Source organism: Cetorhinus maximus, chromosome 2, assembly GCF_964194155.1.
Source record: "Cetorhinus maximus chromosome 2, sCetMax3.hap1.1, whole genome shotgun sequence".
Lineage (NCBI taxonomy): Eukaryota > Metazoa > Chordata > Chondrichthyes > Lamniformes > Cetorhinidae > Cetorhinus > Cetorhinus maximus.
Window position 1 is genome coordinate 135,639,079 of NC_135880.1, and position 25,661 is coordinate 135,664,739.

Consider the following 25,661-nt stretch of genomic DNA (forward strand, 5'->3'; position numbering starts at 1 on the left):
TCACTACAAGTAGTGAACATAGCAGTTATCTTCTATCCTAGATCTGGGGCTCTCTAATTATGATCATCTAATGATGAGGGCATTATTGCTCTTAAACTGCAGAATAAAGTAACAGATGATTTCAGATGTCAGGAATGTAAGTTTTGATGAATTACTAGGGAGGTTGGGAATATTTTCTTTGGAAAAGAGGATACTTCAAGGAGATATAATCTTAAACGTCAATTGATCCCAACACATTATTCAAACCTCATGAAAGACTAGTTTAAAAATAAGATTGAGTTAAGAAGTGAATTGCAGAATAAGTTGAAGATGGTACAATTGGATTTTGGTGATAATTGCTAGTGTATTGACAGAGAAGTAATTGAGGGATGCTGAGCAGTCAAGTCAGCAGGGCTGATTGGTGAAAAATAGGATGGGCTTGGACCATTTAGGTGCCCATAAATATATGGGAAGTCTTAGTTAATATAATGTTTTTGTGGGATCAGACATCTTGCATCATATGGGGAAAAAATATATAAGTTAGTTATACTACTTCAGACCATTTGTGTGTTTCAAACTTCAAGCAAGTATAGAGAGAATCTTGAGTTCCTTTTGTGAGAAGATTCACACTTGAATGAACAAAAATCAAGAGTATTAGAACACTTCTAACTCCTCGGTTTCCTTGCCTACTTATCGCTCTCCATTCATAATTATCCTACAGCCCCAAATTTGCATTGCCTTCCAACTACCTTTTCAATTTGGCATGCAGAGTAAAATTGCACAACTGTAATGTTGAAAAATATTGCGTTCACTTAAAAATAGATCAATGTTTTGCTTAAGTAGTGCAAAGATTGCTTTCTGGCTAATATTAAATGCTTACATATCCATTTCACAGAAAAACATTATATGTTCTCCAGTCCTGACTTATATTGGAACTCAATTGCTGACTAAATTTGTTTTTTGTAAGACTGCTAAACTTCGATGCAAACCATTGAAAGTCAAGCCGATTTTGAAGTAAATGCTAGAAAATAAGACAATGTCAGGTTTAACTTCTTTCTCTTCTCATTGTTTTAACTGACAGCCATGATCAGCTGCAACAAGGAGACGCCTATAAAGCGCGATACAAATCAGCTTTTCTCAGAAGAACTAACAGCCACATCATTTAGTCCAGAAAGACGGTAAGTAGCTGAATTGATACAGAAGTGAGCACCAAGTTATTCTTATAGTTATTGGACAAGCTCTTACAGTATTTCCTTAATCTAGAATTATTTTCTGTTATGTTTCTTGTATCCCATCCCACCACATGCCATACAAGTTGTGTCATGCAGGGCAGTGAAAATAGCAGTTTCACTGCTATCTGCTGTGTCTAATTTTAATGGAATGCCAGACTGTTCGCAACTTTGGTGTCGTATTTCACCCAAGATGAGTTTTCAACCACACATCCACAACATTGCTAAGACTACACATTCCGGCCTCCATAACATTACCTGACCTTGTCTTGGTCTCGGCTCAAATGCTGCTGAAACCCTCAATCATGCCTTTGAATCTACCTCTAGATTTGATTATTTCAATGCACTCCTGGCCAGTCTCCCACATTCTACCCCTTGTAAACTTGAGGTAATTCAAAACTCCTACCCGTTCAGTCATCATCCCCCGTGCTCACTGACCTACGTTGGCCCCAGTTTAAGCAATACCTCAACTTTAAAGTTCTTGTTCTTGTCCTTGTTCTCAAATCCCTCACCCCTCCCTATCTCTAATCTCCTCTAGCCCTTTAAACCTCAGATACCTGCGCTCCTCTGCTTTTGACCTCCTTGAACATTGCTGAGTTTAATCACTTCTTCATTGGTGGCCATGCCTTCAGCTACCAGGGCCCTAAGGTCTGGAAATCGCTTCCTAAACGTCTCCACCTTTCTTCCTCTTTTTCTCTCCTCCTTTAAAACACTCCTTAGAACCTAACTTTTTAACTAAGCTTTTGCTCTTTGGCCCTAATATCTCCTTATGTAGCTCAGTATCAAATTTCTTTTAGTAACACTCCTATGAAGCACCTTGGAATGTATCACTACATTAAACCACTATAAGTATGTCACTACTATAAGATGCAATCTTATGTTGATAGCCTCTAGTTTTGTTCTTCCTCACAAGTGGAAACACATTCTGTGTCTACTCTGTCAAAACCTTTCATGATAAAGACCTCTATTATGTCACTTCTTGGCCTTGTCTTTTCAAAAGGAAAGAGACCCAGTCTGTTCAAACTTTCTTAATGACTATAACCTCAGTTCTGGTATCATCCTTACAAATCTTTGCACCCTCTCCAATACATTTGCATCATTTTTTTAAGTAATACGGTGACCAGAACTGTATACATTATTCCAAGTATGGTCTAAACCCAGGTTCGATACAAATTTAGCATTGCTTTTCTAACCATCTAGAAATAAACCCTAATGCGTGATTTGCTTTTGCTGTAGTGTGATAAACCTAGGTCACAACTCCTAGTGATTTGTGTATTCATTCTCCCAGATCGCTTTGTTCCTGTACCTCATTTAGATTCTTATTTTTTAAGTAACATCAACTTCTCATTTTTCTTACTAAAATGTCATACTTCACGCTTAACTCTGAAATTAACTTACACTTTGATGCCCATACTGCAAGTTTATTAATGTTGTCTTGTAATTTATTGCAGACCTCTTCAGTGTTGACTGTCCCTCTCAATTTGGTGTCATCTGCAAATTTAGAAATTGTGTTTTAGATTTTCAAAGTCTTAATCATTGATATAAATTATGAACAACAGCGGTCTTGGCACTGATCATTGTGGGACACCACTTTCACCTTTGGCCACTCTGAACAGCTACCCTTTACCTGTATTCTCTGCTTCCTAACTTCCAACCAGTTATCCATTCTGCTACTTCTCCCCTGACTCCACATTCTCTGACCTTATTTGTTAGTTGATTGTGGCACCTTTTCAAAAGCCTTTTAGAAATCTAAATAAATTACATCCATTACATTATACTTGCCTACTATCTGTTACCTCTTTAAAGCATTCAATGAAGTTGGTTAAGCAGGACTTTTCCTTTTGAAATCCATGTTGACTTCAATATAACATTTTTGATTTCTAGGGATTCTATTATTTTGCTACTACTAATGTTAAACTGACTAGTCCAAAGTTCCCTGGACATATTTTGTTTCCCTTCTTAGAAATAAGAATAGCATTAGCTATCCACGGTTCTCTGGCATTACAGCTTTCTCTAATAAATTATTAAATATGTGTAATAGTGCCTGTATTGTCTCTTTAGAGTATTTTAGAATGCGGGGGTGCAAACTGTCCAGACCCAGGGGTTTTAGCATTTCCTAATATTTAATATTTCTCCTCATTTTAAATGTGGTTATATCATTTCTAATTTCATATCCATTTGATCCTCCTGGTAAATACTGAAGCAAAATAATTTAATATTCCAGCTGTTTTGCTATTTCTATCTGATTTTCATCCTGACTGTCCCTTAATGACTCTATTCCCAATTTGAATTTCCTTCCTTTCTTATGCTTGTAGAATTTTTGACTCTTGTTTTATGTTGCCTGATAATTTGATTTCATAGTTCTTCTTTGCCTTCTGCATTGTGTTTTTGTCTTTTCTCCTTATCTCTTTGTGTTCTCCTTTTTCTTGCACTCCTCTGCTGTTCATGTACTTAGTGTATGTCCCTTTTCTTACCCTCAACTTTTCCCTGGCCAGAATTTTACGTTCAGCGTGTAGGTGCATGCCTGGCATGCCCGAGCGTAATATGACACACGATGACGTCGGGTGTGAGTCCTGACCTCATCGCACACTCGCGCGATATTTTGTTTGGCTGTGCACCCACCGATAATTGAAAGGCCTCGTAAGGCCATTAACAAGCTCATTAAAATCAAATTTATGCTGCCCATCCAACCTTACGGTTGGCGGGCAGGTGAAAAGGCCAAGCGGCCTTTGTTTTTTTGGAAACCTCATCCATAAGCGGGATGAGGTTTCCTAAAGCAAATAAACATTAACTGTCCCAGCTCCTGCAACAGAGTCACGTGAGGGGACATGTTTTTTTTTTTCATTCTTACTGTCTTCGTTGCGCGCAAGGGCCGCTCTCCCTCCTCCCCCCGCCCGCACAGGTAGTGCTCATCGCTGCTGCTCGCGATCCGGAGCCGATCGCGGGCAGCAGTCAGCTTCCCAACCGTCCCCACCCCCTCCCACCAAGCCCTGACGAGCGAAAAATTCTGGCCCCTTTACTCATTCATGGTGTCTCATTAGTTTGTTCTTGTTTTTGGACCCTGTTCAACATTGTTTTAAATATTTTCCATTGCCGTTCTACATTGTTTGCCAATATTGTTGCCCGCTTTATTTTCCCAAGTTCTAGTCTCAGCGCCTCAAAATCAGTTTTTCTGTACCCTATTACCATGACCTTTGTCATGCTTACATCCTTACTTTATTTGAATGTTTGAGCACCCACTCAATGCTCCAAATGAAGGGATCAACACAAATATAATCTGGAAACTAGGTAATGAGGATATATCATTGGCTTTTGAAAAGGGAATCTTTGTGACGTCTGATTCTGTTGCTGTGGGATTGTAGCATGTATCTGACAATGAATAGGTCTTGTAACTATGAACAGCATATTACTAAAGTAAATGCAATTCCTGGTAAGACATTGGTTGTTAACTGCAGTTTGAAGGTTTGAGACCTAGAGCAGAAGACTGAAATCTTATCAAGCTCCGACAATTTGCATCTATTCTCCAATCACTGTCAAATGGCATCTGCAAAAACTAGAAGTCATCGCTTGAACTGAAAATAAAAGCATTACTCTTTTTTTAAAAAGCTTAGAATCAGCTGTGCATTCATGAGCAATTTTACACACTGCTTCTGGGTCGTAGTTTTCCTTCCTCAGTTCCCCACTTCTGTCAATTTGGACCCAAACTAGATCAAAATATTTTCTAAATGATGAGAAGCTAGGGACTATGTATAAAAGAGCTTTTGGGGGCCCAAGTATAGAAATCACTAAAAGCTCATAGAGAGGTACAAGATATAATTACAAAGGCTAATGAAATGCTGACCTTTATCTCAAGACAGCTGGAATACAAAGGGGTTGGAAGCTATGCACAGAACTCTTGTTCAAGTCCATTTTGATTACTGTGTTCAGTTCTGGGCATCACACCTCAGGAAGGATATCTTGGCCTTGGAGGGGGGTCTCAAATTAATCATGTACTGTATCCCAAAATATTATTTTCTGAAAGAAATCCATCAAATTTTAATCAAAACTCTGCTTCCACCATTTCCCTAGTGAGCCTGTTCCATGACCAATCGCTGAATTAATATTTCTGCATAAATTAGTTTTAAATTTACCCTCCTCTAGTGCAGGCTGTGTCCTCTGGTTCCTTCTGGACATTGTGAGATAGCTTGTCATCTACATTATCTCATCCCTTCTAGAATCCTAAAAACAGCAATCATAAGTGTGTCTAAAGTTTCACTTTTCTAGTTAGAATATTGCCAGTTTATATGATTCTTCATAATACAATCCCTTCATCCCCTCAGTTATTCTGCTTGATCTCTTCTGTACCCGCAACAGCTGCATATCCTTTTTGTATAGGATTACCTCATTATTTCAGCTCAAGCTCTGATTTTCTTACTCCTTGCCTCTCAGCATTGTTGTAATAGCTTCAATTTATTGTCAACCAGGACATTCAGATCCCTTTCCTTTAATATGTACATTATTTTCTTTCTATTTAAATAATAGTCCCTTTCTGAATTTTTTGTCCCTATTAAGGCACTTTGCATTTCTATCCATTGAATTTCATCTGCCACCTGTCTGCCTATTTTCCAAATATATTCAAATCCTCCTGTAGCTTATCCAGTTCAGCTTTGGAGTCTACCACTTTCATTAGCTTTGTGTTATCTAAAAATGTAGCCATTGTACTTGTGATTTCTAACTCCAAATAATTTATGAAAACAGAATAAGATATGCAGGTCTCCTATTTAGTGGCCATTATGCATGTTCAAAAACAATTGATCAGATGACGTGCAGTCGCTGTCATAAAGCCGTTCAAGAGCCCTTGATGAGCTTGATTAGGCAACATCATTCCACGCCTGTTGTATATTAACGCAAGCCCCCCCAGAGTATTTTATGAAATGTAATTTGTCCAATATTTGCAATATTATATTTCTATCTTGCATTTTTTTCTAATGAATGAGGCCACTTCCATTATAGGATAAGAGCTTTTTGAGTGTTTGCATTTACAGGACCCGTTCATTGGACATGGATTTAAATCAGGCTAATGGCGAAAGTAGCCAGAAGAAAAAAGGAGCCAAGGTGTTTGGAAGTTTAGAACGGGGCTTGGACAAGATGATCACAATGTTAACGCCCAGCAAGCGGAAAAATCCCTTTAAAGATGGACCAAGAAGAATCAAGGTTAGTTTTTAGCGTTAATATGATTAATTCATTTAAATGTAATATTTAAAGAATAAAGTCAACTATGTTTAATGTACTCTATTGTGGCTACTATCTCAAATATCATTTGACAACTTATACTTGAGAGCAGTTTTGAGCTACATGTGAGCAAAGTCAAGAATGACATACTCCAACTGTGGTGGTAGTGCATTATTCTCTTTCTCTTCTCTTCTCCACCTCCATTTTGAGAGTGTGTGCAGCCTTTGAAATCCTCCTCCAGCATGACTGTTGCCCAGCTCCGTGGGACTGCCTTTGCCTTAATCTTATTATTCAGTTATAGCCATAAATAGCCTTTTCCACCCCTGCACCATCAAGTCGATCCCTTGGGGAACCCTCTTTGGCCCCCTTTTCTTCATGTGACTATTTATGCTTGGTGACCTCATGCGCAGATATTGATCTGCTTCTGTGTGCACACTGATTCCCAGCTCTACACCATCCCTTCTCTCAACCCCTCCACTGCCTCTTTGCAGCGAGACTGCTTCTGTGAGATCTAGTTTTGGATGATCTTTAACTTCTCCAGCTAAACATTGGAAAGACCAAAGCTGGTAACTACAGGCTCTGCTACAAACTCCAGTGCACTAACTCCCAGGCTACTGCCTCTGGCCGAACCAGACTGGCTGCACCATACACCTTGACATATCGTTTGACCCAAGCTGAGTCTCTGATTCCATAACCTCTCTGTTACGAAGATTGCCTACCTTCACTTTCATCATTTCATCTTCATCCACCTGAGAACATAAAAGGCGATTTACAAATGCAACTTAATTTCTCTTCAACCTGTCTGCCTTTTCACTTACTTTCTTTGAGACCCTCCTTAAAATTAATTTTCTACCAGCTTTTTGGTTACCGCTCTTAATCCTTCCTTTGGCTTGGTATTCATTTTTCTCAGCTTTTCATCAGCTTTTTTCCTACATTCAAGGCACTTGCAAGCTATTGTGCATATTAACATTGTCCATTTTGGCAATTTGTCGCCAGTTAAGTTCCTATCACTAAAGAGCTGGTTGGTTAGGGAACTTTTATTTGCTGTTGAGGATGTGACAATGGTTGCTAAAACTCTACTTTTCCAAAACTTCAAATTTTTATATAGTGCTGAATCAAATATTTGAATTACCTCCTGATTAGCTTATGGTACATCATAGATTAGAAGCTTTCATTGTGCTATGTTCAAAAGCTGTGAAACTTCCAGTGTTTCTATGAATTGAAAAACATGAGTATAGAATGTAAAGCAAAAGGTAATTTTTTTTCCAAATATGCTATAATCAGATAAATTTTGTCCTGTGCCATGGAAAAATGGTTGAATAAAGGAATTTACTGAACTTTGATCTACCAGGTTAATGACATTCAGTTCTTAAGACTCTGGACTTCTATATGGAGAGTGATAAAATTCAACTACCACATATCCTGGAGTTAAATTAGGTTATATTATCTGCTTCTTCTGTGAACCTATGAATTCTAAACTGAAAGTAGAAAATGTCAGCACATTCAATTCTGAAATTTTCAAATCTGATGTGTATATTTTTTAAGTGATTCAAAACATTACATTTTAGGGAATTTGCTGAAATAAGGATCTCAAACCAAGAGAAAATTGCTGAATATTTGTCAGCAATGATTGAAGTCTTTGGTAGGGAAGATGATCCAGAATATTCTTTAGATTATTATATGAACAAATACTTAGTTTGCAAACTTAACCCTAAAAAAAACTCTAATTCTCTCGATGCGTCTCCTGAAAACAGTCACTAAACCCGAAGTATGGTTGAATGGCAGTCCTCCAGAGTCTTTCCCAGCTGCCCATTCATGTGTGAGCCACATGAATGAATTGGCCAGCCTTTGGACAACTGGGGTATTGAACCAGAAGCCAATTGGGTCCTCACCCAACACCCACTGACATTCTTTTCGGCATGGGTCAATAAATAACAATCAAGAACGGGAGTCCACCTAGTAGGCTGTTAGTTTTTTCAACAATTAACAACGAACAATTATTGATATAAATTCAGATTAAATTATAAAATAAAGGAAAGAAGAGTTGAGAGAGTGATATGTTTCTAATCAAGGGTTGTTACCAGTGACTCTGTCATTTCATTGTCTAGAATCCTAAACAAAGTTTCAAATCTGCAGCATTTGCACTGCCTAACCAGTGTTTATCCAACTCCCCCTTCCTGTCCCTTCCAGCCTGAAATGTTGCTGTGGTGGCCTTAACAATCTAGGCTATTTTTTGCTGTACTCCGCATGAGTGCCCCTCGTTGCAAGCTGCTGATGCTCTTTATTCTATCTCACCTTGGCACTTTTCACAGACCTCTGTCGACCTTTCAATCCTCCAGGGTTCTACATCTAACTGTTCAGTAATCCAGCTCAGTACTGCATAAATTGGACTCCATTTTGACACTGGTCATGCTCCCAACTCCTTGACCACACCCAGACATTTGGAGCTGCCAGCCACTTCTTTGTATACCTCAAGAACAATGACCTTTAACCATTACATAAAATTACAATTACTTACCTTATCCTGAAATGATATGAAGTTGCATTCTGTGCATTTTATTTTGAAACTTTTATTTAAAGAAACTTTCTTGTATATGTCTTAAGGATGGAAAAGGTTAGACTACCCTAGGAACCTCTTTCTGGACCCTGTCTCCCCAGCACCTTTGTTGGACTCTTGGTACTGCCTCATGCTTAAAACTTCCCCAACACTGCCCACTCGCCACCACCCCCACCCATCAGTACAATTTTCCCAGCTGGCTGGACCTCTCCCATGTGATTCTCTGAACTGAATTCCTGCATCAAACCATGCACCCATGACCATCTCTGCAGCTGATATTAAAATGCTATTACTTTGTCATCACTGTTACTCTCGATCCACTTGCACACCCATCCTGGCCAAACCTGTAGCTTCTCTCTGCCTCACCTAGGCATTCTTTGCCATCACAGCATTCGCATCTAAATTTGTCCCAGCTTTATCCCTTTGTTCTCCATTCCCAGCACTTCCATTGCCCTCTATGCTTCCATGGCTTAAACCTTGACAGGAAGTTTTTTTCTAACTGTAACCTTCAAAAAAAATTATTTCTTTCAAGATAGGAATCCCTATTAGAAACATGCTTATCGCTGCAACTGGGATTAGAGAAGCAAACAAAGTGTTGGATTGTATTATTTGAAGCAAATTGTGTTAAATAATTCACTTAAAGCATCAAACCCAGTTAGTTGGCTGAGTTACCTATTCTGATATATAGTTTATACTAACTGATACACTTTGGATAGGGAACACTAATGCAATTTATGGAAACGCAAGTGCAATTGTGTGGGGTTAACAAATGTGCATGCCTAATGAAACTGACATCTTGGGATCTAAAATTGCCACTAATTTGTCCTTCTATTCTATTAGAAGTCAATGAAATTTCTGACTATAAAAATATTCCCATTATATGCAAAGTATTACTAAACCTGTAACATTGTTTTTAGTTGTTAGTGCACTAAATTCTAACATTTACCTGATCATGGAATACCATGAAATGTCTGCTTTGTAGATTTTGTTTTGAAATTCTAATTTGTAGAAAATTTCTAAAATATTGTTAATAATGCAAGGTTTTATAAATTTTTTATGTTTGGAACTCTGCCTTTAGGGTAAAATGGGGGGTCATGTGACCTGTTCTGAATTCTGACAGCCTGGGTGGCTTGAGTGTTAGATTAAAGGGGAGTCCAGGCTGTTTTACTGGGAAGAAAGTCCAAAGTGTTCACACCCGTGAACAAAAGTTGCTGGATAGACTGTTAGTCTCAAGTCCCAAGAAAATGTTAGGAATGTCAGGTTCTGTAAACGGATATACTTTAAACTATGTCCTTACTTAACGTTGTAGCTACATTTCTGAAAAGTGCAATGAATGATGTAAGCGAATCAGATTTTCCCATTATAACCAATGTAAAAGCTATAGCTGGGTTCTGCAGAACCTCTCTCATCAGAAAAAGACATTAAAATATTGTACCCCATGGGCTAAAATACTTTACATTGCTAATTTCTTATGTTTGCAAATTAAATAACTTTCAAAATAAAATAAATTTTAAAAGAAGAAATATGTTAACTCTTTTTCTTCTTGCCTTCTCCCAGACCTTCTAGCTCACCGCCTCCCCCGCTCCCCAATCACCCAGCTTGCTGAACCTTCCACTTGCCATTTCACGCTCTCAAACCCTTGCTGTGAGCAAGGGCTGGGGAGATGAGCGGCAAGAGGCAGGAAGAGCAACTTCGAGTTGCAGGGTTTCAGAGGTAACTTGCAAACTGGAGAGGCAGCAAGAGGCAATGTTGGCAGTGACCAGGGCGCAGGAGAGGGCGTCCAAAATGGCCTGGGAGTCTTGACCCCACATCAGGCCCATCACACAACGTTAAAACAAAACTCCTGGCGCTAAATGTGAATACAGGCCCTATTAGCTGACAATAAAGCGGAATGACGTAAAACGGGGCGACTTAAAATGAAGACTTATTGTATTTAGTTTCAAGACGAAATGAAATTGAGAGTCGAAAGGATAGCTAATTAGCATTTCTACCCAGATACAAGGCCCATGTGATTCACTGAACTTCAGGCAGGTTCTGTTCAGTCTTCAAGGATCCAAGACAGAGAGAGAAAGCAAAGAGATAGAAGTTCACCATGCAAGAATATGGATTGGAGCCTGTGCTCAGATTGAAGAGATCGGGTTTGAGAGGATTTAAGCGAGACTAGAAGATTCGCCTATCTTTTGCTAGAGGAAAGAATCTCCAATTGAAAGTCAGTTTAGGGAGTAAGAGTTACCCGGCTGAGAAAGGAAGCAAGCCCTCAGAAGCGAAGAATAGCTTTGGACTAGTTCCAGGAGAATAGAGCATTTATTTAAATGAAGAGTAAAGTATGACTGTGGAGGGAGATTTCTGGTTGTTTTAATGTTAAATGGAAGATCTTTTCTGTAGTTGAGGATAAGTTGCCTCTGAAATACTATTTAGTCAATGTTGCTTTTTGTTTGTGTGTTACAGTAAAGGTCTTAAAACTTGAAACTTTGTTGTGCAATTCCTTTAAATTGGCCACAGGGAATTCAATTTTTTTTAGAAGTTATCTGTCTCTATGGGGATTGTAACAATATGACCAAGTGTTGAAAAGCCTGTAGTTTTCACTTCCTTTCTTCCTAAAGGTTAATCTAGTTTCATCCAAACTAAAATTGAATTGCCTTCAGAGCTGTTGGAATCATTATTCATATCAGTTACAGCAGATTAGCTTTTAAGTGTTTCTAAGTCAGACAGGAGAGTAAATGTAGCTGTAGTCTTTTTGTAACAAACAGCAACATACCCTTAGTGAAATGCTTACTCCAGCATCTGATGCTCTGGTAACCCGTGCATAGTATTAAAACAGTCTTTGTAGGACTGCATACACTCGAGACAATAACAGTTGGAACGCACAGCTTCATCTGACTGCTCCAACTGCGAAATGCTGACTGACATGCTGTTTCGTTTTCACAGTCTCACTGCAAACTGATAAGTTTATTCAATTCTACATCAGATGCACAACAATGCACCTCACCATCCCAACAAATCTGTTGATGCAGATTGTGCACACACCTGAAGTCTTTTTTTAGACGAGCTAATAAACCCAACCGGAACATTTTCAATTGTGATGGGCTGTATCAGTAAGAGGTCATCTAGGATCTCAAATATTTACTTTATCCAACACTACCATCCATTATTTACTTGTGGACTTGAAGGTGCAATTCTAATTTGTAGCATTCAAAAAAGAATAGATTGCAACCTCAGACATGGTCTTTCTACTTGTCTTGGTTAAAGGATAGTAAATTATATTATTGCCATTATACAAGTTTATAATAGAACCACAACAGTACCATACAAATTAATTTTAACGTAGCAACTTCGAGTTACCCCTATTGTGAGATAAAATTATGTTCACCTTTTCACAGGCTCAATATAATGTAACTACAACAACCATGCTGAATGCAGATGAAGTTTTGAATGAAATAATTCTGGTTCTACCTACCAAACGAGTTGACTTTGTGCAAAAGGGGTAAGTTCTTTTTATATAATAGTCAGTTTCCTGTAAAGTTACATGTAGGATGTTGGGACCATGTGCAGCATTCAGGCCAAACAGGGTTAGAAGATAGGGAGATGATTGAACTAATGGGAAGACGACAGGAGAAGAGTAGATGGGTGCAGACATGGGGAAACTCTCAGCAGGAGGTAGGCTGGGCTGCAATATGGCACCAATGAAGAGGGCTAGAATTGACGGAAGGAGTGAGGGAACTGGGGATTGTTAAATGTCTCAGATAGGGAAGAGATTGGCGGGATTACAAGGCCATTTTTGGGGGCTGGTGTTTTGTAGACACACGTGGACGGGTTATAGTAAGATGTATTCGATAGAAATATGATATCAGAGGCGATGGAAGTTTCAGGAGATTTATTATTTTTAGAGGAACGATATTTGCTTTCGACATAGAGCTTGGGAGAGAACATACAGAGAGCTGCTATTCCCTCTGAGCAATATTTGCACGGTAACCTGAACACTTAAAGGTTCTCAGTCTAGTTCTTGCTTCAAAATCATGGCTTCATGGCTAACTAAGGAAATTAAAGATGATATCAAATTGAAAGAAGAAAAGTGTACAATTTTGTGAAAATTAGTGATGGGTCAGGGGATTGAATATAATTTAAAAACCAGGAAAAAATGGCTTAAAAATTAATAAGGGTGAAATTAGAGTATGAGGGAAAGCTAGCTAGAAATATAAAAACAGTAACAGTTTCTACAAGTATTTAAGGAAAAGAGTAACTAAAGTAAATATGGGTCCTCTAGAGTGTGTGTGTCTGGGGAATTAATCAAGGAAAATAAGGAAATAGCAGAAGCGTTGAACAGATATTTTGTCTGTCTTCACTGTTAAAAACACAAAACATCCCTGACATACTTGTAAGTCAAGAGGTGAAAGGGAGGAGCTTAAAACAATTACAATCACCAGGGAAAGGATACTAAGAAAACTATTAGAACTAAAGGCTGAAAAGTCTGCAGGACCTGTGGACTTCATCCTAGGATCTTGAAGTTCCTGTGGAGATCGTAGATGCATTGGTTGTAATTTTCCAAAATTCCCTAGAGTCTGAAAAGTTCCCATCATATTGGAAAATAGCAAATGTAACTCCTCTATTCAAGAAAGGAGGCACAGAAAGCAGGAAACTACAAGCTAGTTAGCTTAACATCTGTCATAGGGAAAATGCTAGAATCAATAAGGAAGTTATAGCAAGGCACTTAGAAAATCTTAATGCAGAGTCAAGATGGTTTTGTGAAACAAAAATTATGTTTGATTAATTTATTAGAGTTCTTTAAGGAAGTAACAAACAATGTGGATAGATGTATATTTGGATTTCCATAGGGTGTTAGATAAGGTGCCACATCAAAGGTTACTGAACAAAAGAGCTCATGGTGTTGGGGGCAACATGTTAGCATGGATAGAGGATTTGTTAGCTAACAGGAAGCAGAGAGTAGAGATAAATGGGTCATTTTCAGCTTGGGAATCTGTAACTAGCGAATGTCAAGGATCAGTGCTGGGACCTTAACCATTTACAATCCATATCAATGACTTGGATGAGGGGACCGGATGTATGGTTACTAAATTTGCTGATGACACAAAGACAAGTAAGAGGGTAAATTGAGGAAAACAGACTGTAAAGGGATTTAGATAGATTAAGTGAGTGGGCAAAAACTTTGGCAGATGGAGTATAATATGGTAAAAAGGGGAACTTGTCCATTCTGGTAAGAAGAATAGAAAAGCAGTGTATTATTTAAATAGAGAGAGATTGCATACAAAGGGATCTGGGTGTCCCGGTATTTGAATCACAAAAAGTTAGTATGCAGGTACAGCAAGTAATTAGGAAGGCAAATGGAATGTTGGCATTTATTGCAAGGGGATTGGAATATATAAGTAGGAATGTTTTGCTACAGTTATACAGGGTGAGATCACATCTGGAGTACTGTGTACAGTTTTGGTCTCTGTACTTAAAGAATGTAATTACATTAGAAGCAGTTCAGAGAAGGTTTACTCAGCTGAATCTTAGGATGAAGGATTATCTTTTGAGGAAAGGCTGGGCTTGTATCCGTTGGACCGTTGGAGTTTAGAAGAATGAGAGATGACCTTATTGAAACATAGAAGATCTAGAGGGTACTTGACAGGGTGGATACTGAGAAGATGTTTCCCCTTGTGGGAGAGACTGGAACACAGTTTAATAATAAGGCATCTCCCATTTAAGACGGAGATGAAAAATGTTTTCTGAGTGGTTAGTCTGTGGAATTCTCTTCCCCAGAGAGCAGTGGAGGCAGGTTCATTGAATATTTTTAAGGTTAGATATATTCTTGATTGACAGTGAGTTGTACTGTATAGGGGTAGAAAGGAAAGAAGAGTTGAGGCAACAATCAGATCAGCCATGATCTTATAGAATGGGAGGGCAGGCTCAAGGGACCAAATGGCCTATTCCTGTTCCTAATTAGTATGTTCATATATTGTTCATGGGGAGGTGGGTGTTGCTGGCATGGCCGACATTCTTTGCCCATTCCTAATTGCCCTTGAGAAGACGTTGATGACCTGCCATCCTGAACTGCTGCAGTCCATGTGGTACACTCTGTGCTGTTAGTGAGAGGGCGTTCCTGGATTTTGACTCAACAACAGTGAAGGAGTGGTGATATATTTCCAAGTCAGGAGAGTATATGATTTGGAGAGGAACATTTAGGTGGTGGTGTTTCCATGGTGCTGGCTGCCCTTTTTCTACTAAGCAATGGATGTTATGGGTTTGGAAGGTGCTGTCAAATTAACTTTGGCGAGTTTCTGAAGTTCATCTTGTAAGTGGGACACACAGCAGCCATGGTGCAACAGTGGTGATGTGAGTTAATGTTTAAAGTGGTCGATGCAGCACCAGTGTCAAGCTTCCTGAGTGTTGTTAGAACTGCACTCGTCCAGGCAAGTGGAGTATGTCTGTCACACTCCTGACTTGTGCCTAGTAGGTGGTGGACAGGTTTTGGGAGTTGGGGGGTGAGTTGTTCGCAGCAGAATTCTCAGCCTCTGACCTACTCTTGTAGCCATTGTATTTATATGGCTGGTCCAGTTGAGTTTCTGGTCAATGGTAACCCCCAGGACATTGATAGTGGAGGATTCAGAGATGGTAATGCCATTGAATGTCAAAGGGAGATGGTTAGACTCAATCTTGTTAGAGATGACTATTGCTCAGCACTTGTGTGGCATGAATGTTGCTTAGCACATATTAGCCTGAGCCTAGATTTTGTTAAGGTCTTGCTGCAAGTGGACACAGACTGCTTCATTATCTGAGGGGTCACAAATGGGAACTGAGCACTGCAGTTTTCAGTAAATACCCATTTCTGTTCTTATGATGGAGGGAAAGTCATTGATGTAGAAGCTGAAAATTGTTGAGCCTAGGACACTAGCCTGAGGAACTCCTGCAATGGTGTTCTGGGGCTGAGATGATTGGCCTCCAACGACCAGAACTATTTTCCTTTGTGCTAGATATGACTCAACGAGTGGAGAGTTCTTCATTAAGTCCCATTGACTTCAATTTTGCTAGGGCTGCTTGATGCCAAACTCAGTCAAATGCCGTCTCGATGTCAAGGATAGTTACGCTCACCTCACTTCTTTTGTTCGTGCTTGGATCAAGGCTGTAATGAGGTCTGAGGCTGAGTGAACTTTGCAGAACTCAAACTGAGCATCAACAAGCAGGCTATTGCTGTGTAAGTGCCACTTGAAAACTGTGTCAATGAACACCTTCCATCACTTTGCTGATGATTGAGAGTAGACTGATGGGGAATTGTAATTGGCCAGATTGGATTTGTTCTCCTTTAAATGGACAGGACATTGAGCAATTTTCTACTTTGTCAGGCAGGTGCACTGGAACTTGGCTCGATTACAGCTTGTTCTAGAGCACAAGTCCAGCATAACAGCCGGGATGTTGTCAAGGCCCGTGGCCTTTGCTGTATCTAGTGTCCTCAACCTTTTCTTGATATCATGTGGAGTGAATCAAATTGGCTGAAGACTGGCTCCTCGAGGATTTTCTTTTGCTGTGTTTTACTAAAACCATACTTCCTTTGTTGTCTAAAGGCTATAGGAATAAAATGCCAAACATAATTGTTCTGCCTTTTGAGTCTGGAGCACAGCTGACACTGAGTCTGTGCAAGCACATCAACACTATTTTGTAATGATTTCAGTGGGAGGTAGCGATGACTCATCCACTCGTCACATCTAGCTAAAGATTGTTGCAAATCCTTCAGTCTTGTCTTTTGCACTCATGTTTTCGGCTCTGCCATAATTGAGAATGGCAATGCCTAATTTAGTTGTTTAATTGTCCACCACCATTCAAGGAGTGGATTTGTCAGGACTGCAGAGCCTTGGCCTAATCCATTATTTGTACGACTGTTTAGCTCAGTCTATTGCATGCTATTTCTGCTGCCGAGCATGTAGTGCTGTGCTGTAGCTTCACCAGGTTGGCTCTTTTCCTCCCCCCTCTTTTTCCTAAAAGTAACACATGTACACATGGAGTTGTGGAGGTCAGGACAGCATCTGTACCATGGGAACCAACTGGAATGGAAGAGAGTAAGGGTTGTACAGTGGTAGATCAGTTCGCTTCAGAAGTATTGTGGAAATGGAATGGCAAAGGCTAGCCAGTTGGCAGCTTAAAAGCTCAATGGTAAGCAAACTTTAGGGACACATTTTTCATGGCAGAAGCAAAAGGGAGTGAAGTTGATAGGGGAAAGGAACAGTGTGAGTGGTGAGGGATACAAGGAAGTGGTCAGTGGTACCCCGTCTGTGATTGAGATTATACTTGAATACACAAGTCTGAGCCTGCAGTTATCTGTTCAAAGCCATGACTTGTCTCAGGATCCAGCGAGTAACATTTTTAGTTTTAGTCTTGGATGCTTTTCTTCAGCTCCTAGAGGAATTCAGACTTCTAGATACTAAATAGGCCATGGTTCAGTCATCATGTTGCTTTGAGAATTTGGGAGTATTTTCATTAAAATATCCTTGAGAGGGTGACTTTTTTTTCTTGGCTAGGTAAACATCTGGTTAAATATATATGGCCCAGGCTAAGAACAGCCTATTAATCAGAGGTTCACCTGGCATTAAACAACACGAACATATGAAAAGTATGGAAAAAAACCAACTAGTCCGTCTAAACTCTTCCTATAGTTGTGCTGCCTAATGCATCTCAATGCAGACATTTCCTACCAATATGGAGCCATATAATCTTCCGCGGGAAGTAAAAGGACAGAGAAAAATCCAGGCCTATTAGGGAAAGAAAATCTGGAAAACCCCTCTCTGGTCCCTTTAAGTGATTTGAAATTAGTCCAGCGGATATCACATTGATCCTGATTTATAAGATACAAGGGTAGAGGTACTTGCCTCTTGTACAATGTGGTCTCTGCCCCAGCCGGAAACACTCTTTCCAGTGCTCTCTTGAAGGAATACAGCAAATTCACCATAAGAGCGAGCCACCTGTTCCATGGTCCATTGTTGAGAAGAGGAACTGCAGAATATCCAAACTAGTTTTTCTCTAATATAAATTGTATGAATGACCCCTGATCCATCTTATCCTATCCAGCTGAATCCACATAAATGCAATCTAGTCCCCTCATTGTTTCATAAACCTCAATCAAATCACCCTGAGTCCACTCTTCAGTAAAAGTTTACAGACCGACCCTTTGAGGCTATCCTTGTAGTTAAGAGCTAGAACAGACACAATGGCTGAATGGCCTCTTTCCATACTATATAATTCTATAAGTTGCTTTAAGCTGGGAATCAGTTGTGGATCTCCTCTGCATCCTTTCCAAAAACTTCAATATCCACCTTGATATGAGGGGATCAAAAGTGGATACAGTATTTTAACTGAGGCTAATCAAGGTCTTACACTAGGACAATATGTAGGCTTTGGTTTGTCATGAATTGTTCTGTGAATACAACCTGGAACCATGTTTGCTTCAGCTAAAGCTTCACAGTATTGGCCATGACCTTTCAAGAGTGATTCAATATCACGGCCAGATATTTTACTTTCACAACTGGTTTCAATTCTGTTCCCTGTAGAGTGTAAATATATTTTAGCATGTTAATCATTTGCCAAACACTGTCCATTCCCCAAACACAGAGATTTTCTTGCAGTAGTGACCATCCCCCATGCCTGAAAGTCTCATTTATCTTGGTATTGTCCACAAACTGGCAAACCATTATTCCAACATCTAGACCTAGGTCATATGAAGATTAATAAAGAGCAAATGTCCTAATATGGAAAAGCAAAACTGAAAAAGGTTGGTGTTAAGCATCTGCTAGGAGCTAAAGCTATTGATAGGTTGTGTTCCTTTAAAATCTTTCCTCCCCTACTCTAAAAGTCCTGTTTTTGAGTATGGACTCCTCGCTGCTGCCTGATTGATACCATGGCCACCTTTTGAAATGACCCCAGCTAGTTTCGTAACAAGAGGCCTTGGTAGAAAATACAGTGAATAAAATTTTAAAGACTTTGTTTCCTTGGGTTAGTACTATCTGATCTGAGATACCAGTATTTTTAAAACAATTAAATCGGAGCTGTCAAATAGCACATAAGACTGGCAGAACACACATTTTTGTACATCAGCAATTCATTGTTACTACTTCTGAATTTTACTTGCTGCACTATCCCAACATTAACTCATGTAACATGGGCTGCTTGACATTTGATGGAAGAGTCTTTGACATAGCCGTTATGCAGGAGAGGGCCAAATTGTCTTTGGTCACTTATTTTGACATGGTGCTGTGAACTTTCCCTAGGTTTGTAGTTAGTTAGATTTCCTATATTGCAAACATGTCCAGGGAAAGATTCACCAAACTTTTTTAAAAAGACACTTTTCCAAATTCAGATGATTTTGTAACTTCATGGCAAATTGTAGGTTTCATGATTGGTTTGAATTTTCTTCAACTTTGCATGATTTAATATTGTGCTTGACTATTTAAACGGTCTTGTAGGTTACACCCTCCTGGTTATTTTCAACACCAGAAATTGAAAAACCTGTGACTTTTTTTTTTGTAAAGCTACCTGTTAGATAGGTTGGAGTTGAGGATGTAGTGTAACTGAGTTTCACATGATATTAAAACACTTCAGCTCCAACTCTATCTGACCTTATGTGTTTGTTTCATCTTTGCAAAACATTCTCTGCTCTCTAATAGGTCACACACACAAGCCTGGTTCACTCTATTAATACTGTTGATAACCACTGATAATGAAGGCCCAGAGGAATAATATATTTTGATTTTTAACATAAAAGGCTAAAACGAGAAACAAACTGATTGTGAAACTTTCCATTTCTATCCCAAAATGTGCAACTAATGTTTGATTTAAAGGTGATGGGTAAATGGGACCATTATTTGTGACATTAAAAGTGCCATTGCCTCATTGCACAATTTTTATCCACCTCTTTACTAGGAAAACTAAGACTTGGAGTAGTTATCTTCTTCAAGCTATATCTAGATTGCAACCTAAAATGTGATGTTTCTGAACTGTCAACATAATCACTGCAGAAAATATCCTTTTTAGACCTCCTTTGGGCAACTTTAAGTTGTTGAAAGGTATTTTTACCATAAAACAGAAGATTTACATCACAGACCCAAAAAAAGCTGAAGCTGCTTGGATTCATAGACTCTGCAAAGTAGTTGAGAAGAATGCAAGATTTGGCCATTCTATGTTAACTTGCTCATGTTTGGAGAGTGATTTTCTGGTAGTTCATTTTTTCTTGCACAATCTCAACATATCCATCATTGTATGTTGGCCCATCTAAGCATTTCAACAATTAACTTTCCTTGCCATTCCTCCACTTTGCAGCATTCAGTTAGTTTTGTTTCCTCTAGATGGTGCTGTTGTATTAATGACTCCCAAAATTTAGACATGGTTGATACAGGAAGTACTTATGCAAAATATCTGTTGCCTATATTTGTTACTTCCATTAACTTCTACCTGTGGACACTTTGTGGCAAGCTCTTCGATGTTCCAAATGTTATTGAGGAGGTACTGGGCTGAAACTGTCGGATAGATCATTAGCATGCCAGGCTGGGTGAATGGATCCCCATGCAAATTGCATTGCCTTTTCCTTGCTTGACAATGGTTTTCTAAAGCACTGGCTGAGTGTTACACATCAACGCATGATTGACAGTTCTAAGAAACTCTCTAGAATGTCTGTCAGCATCATAATTGCATAGAGTCTACAACTGAGGAACTGGCTATTCAGGTCAACTGGTCCATGCAAGTGTTTATTCCACACTCGCCTCCTCCCATACTTCTATAACTCTAACAGCATAGCCTTTTATTCCTTTATCTCTTGTGTGCTTATCTAGCTTTCCCTTAATGCATCAATGCTATTCACCTCAACTGCTCCTTTGGTAGCTCATTCCATGTCTTAATAACCTTTGGGTAAATAAGTTTCTCCTGAATTCCTCCTTGGATTTATTTGTGACTATCTTACTTATGAGTTCTAGGTTAGATCTTCCCCTCAGATGGAAACATTTCTCTACATCTACTCTTTCATAATCCTCTGTCAGGTCATCCCTCACGTGCTGCTTCATTTCTCTACTCTAGAGAAAAAAGCTCCAGCCTGTTGAGTCTTTCCTGATGAAAAGATCCTCTCAGTTCTGGTATCACCCTTGTGAATCTGTTTTGCACTTTCCCAATGCCTCTATATCTTTTTTGTACCATGGAAACCAGAACTGCGTACAGCACTCCAATTGTGGCCTAAAAAGGTTCTATATAAGTATAAAATAACTTCTGCTTTTTAATGCTTTCCCCCAAGAAATGCACAACAATACTTGGTTGGCTTTTTTATGGCCTTATTAACCTGCCTCACTACTTTGTGATTTGTCTATTTCTACCCCTAGATCCAGATGCTCCTCTACCCCATTTAGACCCAGACTCATTATCCAAGCAGTATGTGGGCTTCTTAGTCTTGCCAAAATGCACAACCTCTCACTTATCTGGATTGTAACTCATTTGCCAATTTATAATTGTCGTCTTTTCATTGTTCAAGAATACAAGAATAACATTTTGTTAGGTGTACTTGTGCCCCAGTAGTTGTAAGCTATCTCTGCTTTCAAAACTCCAAACACATGCATTCAGATTTTCACAAGAGGCAACTTCTAAGTTTGGATCTTCAGCCAATACCTGACAGCTACCAACATGTTTTAGATATCTCCTCTCTCTGCCATCCAATGCACATTTGTTTGCGCTACATGAACATTAAATTTAGTTGTTTCACCTACCTTTTCTCCTTTAATTATCAAATAAAAGTCGATGGCCTGGAGCCTCCGCTCAATTGCACTGTTTTCTTTCAGCGCAATTCGGCCAAAACCAGTGTAACGGATGCAAAAGATTGGGGAATTTTAAGCACTGTTTGCATTTTATGCAATTCAAGTTTCCACGATCTTTTGCACTCATTTTATAAGTGTCACACTGGAAACTGGACCAACCCACAAAATTGGTTATGCCCGGAATGAATTAATCACCACTGGGAAGTTCCACTAATTGCATTCATTTGCAGGCCCTTAGGAAGCTTTTAAAAAGAAGCTTGTTGTTTTGGTTACAAAGACAACTGAAAGGTGAGTTTTAAAAACTTTTCTAATGTGATTTTTGTTTTAAATTAGAGAAATTGATTAATGGACCCCTGTATAATTAGAAAATGGTTTTTGCATATGTTTCAAAATTAATTTTGGGTTGCTCAGGGGTGGCAAATTGACACTGATTAAAAATGCTATTTTTGTGATAAACCTGTTTTCAACTGTTTTAATTAAAACTTTCTGTTACCACTCTTATATTAAATTCTTTATATATTTATTACATTTTAAAACTAGCCCCAATTGCGCTGATTGGCAGATTTTTTTGCATTTGATATGCAAAACAGTTTGAGCAGAAACTCAGTAGGGGAATTGTTGGGGGGCTATACTTTTCAAAAAGGGTGCAATTTGTGATGAAATTGGATATGTTGCCTAAAACAGAGTCTACCCCACTAATTTAGACACATCTAACTAAACTATATATGTAAAATATAATCCTTGTTTATCAATTAATGGGCTTGGGTGTTGGATCATTGTTGGATTTGGTAAACTAACATCAAATGTGGAGAATTCTCTTCTGTCTTATTTTTTTTAAAAAAGCAAATATGGTTAATTGGAGAGTGATCACTAAGCAGTAACATCACTGGTTCACGAGTCCCAAACCATATCACTAAGTCGAGTTTACTGTTATATGGGCCATAAGGTAAGATTACAGTCTTTAAAGATCTCCCTTCCATCAATTTTTATGAAATTTCACATGGTAGTAGCATAAAAGATCTGAGTTTGTGTACATACAGTCAAGGAAAGATTGATTTTCACACAATGGGTGATCTTCTTTCATACTGTGTGCAAATGCCAGTTTCTTTAAACTGCCCTGATTTTGCAATAACAAATAGAATGTTACAATAATCTGCATTTTATGATCCCATATTCATACTGTGTAATCTTGACCTTGTTTTCCAACAGATATACCTTAAAATGTCGGACTAGGTCAGACTTTGGAAAGGTCACCATGCAGTTTGAACTGGAGATATGTCAGCTCAGCAAGCCTGAGGTGATTGGAATCAGAAGACAGCGACTAAAGGGTGATGCCTGGGTTTACAAACGTTTAGTTGAAGATATTTTATCCAGTTCCAATGTCTAATCAATGTTTACATTGAAAACTTAAAGTGGTCTAAATATAGCTTTTAGCAATGTTTAATTGTTATTAAAGGAATCCTTTGTCATAATGGCTTTACTCCAAAGTATTCCCTATTCTAGAAAGTCTTTTACTTTTTCCACAAAAATACACTTAATTTAATTGGATCCAACTGGATCAAGATGCATTGGTAACATGTTGGATCACGTTTTAGAAATGTGTTCATGTAGGGGAAACCCCTTTTTAGTGATTCTCTTAAAAAGCAGACTGCTAATTCGATCTTTGAAACAGCTTTAAGAGACTCAGCTGAGACGCTGCTTTGAATGTACAAACTATAGAGGGCGAGGAAGGGTTAGGCTAGGTACAGAAATATGGTTGTGTTCCCAGCTCCCAAGACCTGAAATATTATAGTGTCAGTTCCTGACTGGAATTAGCCACAAGTTAGTAAGTTTTAAGAACTCATTTATACACCAAAATATAATGAAGGATTAAATAGGAATATTTATATGTGGAGTAACTCGGGATCATCATAGAAGTTTAGAATGGAGTATTCTCTTACATTGTAAAATAGCTACAATCTCCCTGTCTGAAAATTGGGCCATAATTAGCTTTTCATTACAAAGAAAACTCATGAATAAATGTATAAGATAGCTCTAATAGTTGTGTTTACATTTAGTTCTCCATTTTTATTTCAGTATACTTTTTTCATCATGTAGCTTGTTTGTATAATTTGTAAATAGTGCACTCATTGTATCCATACGAAGTGACTATGCTATCATTTCTTAATAAACTTGTAAATATTCTTTGCTTTTTTATTTTAATATACCATTTTAATTCTAAATCTTAATTAGAAAATTAACTTTCAGATGTGACTATCCTATTTTTTTGGAGAATCCAGTATTCACAGAGCATTACATTCAGTCAAAGATTGCTTAATATATCATTTGCATAATTCTCTTCCTGTCTGTGATTTAAAGAGGATTTATTGGGATCGTTAAAAGAGTCACAGCTGCGGTTACCACAGTTGAACTATACACTCAGTATGTTGCATAAAATTAAGTTGATTTAAATAACTTGCGCCTCTTTCTGAATGTTAAATGAAATTCCGTATTTACAAACTAATGATCTAAAATGGACTGACGTGACACTAGGAAATTGCCTCTGGAAACAATGTACATTTCCAGCTTATCAGTGAGTTGTGACAGTAACTATGGGGGCACACAATAAGGATGTGCATAGCACATTTACCTGTAGAATATTTACTAATTTTCTATTTTGCCTGTTTAAACATTCCTTGTTACTGGTCACATTTTCACTTTTTGATGAAACAATGCACAATAAATTGGCAGCTTACCAGCTGAAAAATAGCACCATCCTTGAACAGATAAGGCCTTGAGGCAATTGAGGGGGATATCAAAGTGTCTGATTAAATTTACGGTATTGAGATCTGTTTACAGTTCTCAAGCACACTTCAGCTAATTGTGCAACTATAAAGTTAAGATAAATCTGATTTTTATAACAATCAATGAAGTGATGAATGAGCACACTGATTTACATATATTTAACATGTAGCACAAGGCCATTTAGTGTGTGACAGTTCCCAGCAGTGGCATGAATATCCAGTAGGACTGAATATTTAGTTCATAGAGACTATGCGGTGTTGCATAATCTAGCATTAATTCCACAAGGGTAAAAAGTGCACATTTCAGTCGATGCAGTATAAATTTGGATTACAAGGTTTTCACACACTCCATGCTCGCACTCTTCCTTTCACACACTCTTTCTCTCCATCCAAACAATTTGGCTTTGAGGATATTTGTTCCTGAGGTGAGCTCACATTTTCCAAACTGGTTCCTTTCCCTTGCCCTCCTTTTTGTGTACGTTTAGTTGACATTATCCTTCAAGCACCATGGTAATTTTGATGTAAGCAGCTTCAGTTGATGAAGAAGTTTGCATCTACCCTTGTTGTTATGAAATCCAGCGCTTACAAAAACCTTCAATTTTTCTAATTTTTAAACTGTTGGATACTGATTATAAACTTTTGAACACCAGCTATTTAAGCTTAGCACTAGAAGGGGTTTTAATCCACAAATTCAGGGAAATAGCCTGGAGTTATTTTCAATGGCATTTTAATTATCCTGTGCTGATTATACCATTTTAGAATCATAGACTTTAACTGCACAGAAGGAATCCATTCAGCCCTTCGCAGCTTCAACAGCAGTTCAATAGAGCTATTCACTTAGTCCCTTTCTCTGCACCTTTTTTGAATTTTTTTTCTTAACCAATGCTATGCATAATAAAATTCTAACCTTTCCCCTTCTACTTTTGGAGATCACATGTTTCTGCTATCTAACTACTGAGACACTCACCAGTCAAAAATAGTATTTTCCAATATCAAAACTTCTCCGTTCTGAATCATTACATTTGTTTGCCATTTTGTTTCCATGCAAAAGCCTCAACTTCTCCACTTGTCTCATAACTAAAGTCCTGCACCATTGGAATCCTTCTGCATTCTCTCCATGGCCTTT

The 25,661-nt window shown here is 38.5% G+C and overlaps 1 protein-coding gene across 3 annotated transcripts in view; it reads left to right on the forward strand.

Moving 5' to 3' along the window:
• Window positions 1–23,936, forward strand: part of melk (maternal embryonic leucine zipper kinase) — a 119,165-nt gene extending 95,229 nt beyond the window's left edge. For all 3 annotated transcript variants that reach the window (XM_078569821.1, XM_078569827.1, XM_078569832.1), the window contains 4 exons: window positions 1,061–1,157; window positions 6,233–6,401; window positions 12,357–12,460; window positions 22,962–23,936. In XM_078569821.1, coding sequence (XP_078425947.1) covers window positions 1,061–1,157; window positions 6,233–6,401; window positions 12,357–12,460; window positions 22,962–23,139 — 548 coding nt within the window. In that variant the 3' untranslated portion in view covers window positions 23,140–23,936. The remainder of the gene's footprint in view (window positions 1–1,060; window positions 1,158–6,232; window positions 6,402–12,356; window positions 12,461–22,961) is intronic.
• Window positions 23,937–25,661: the final 1,725 nt, after the last annotated feature.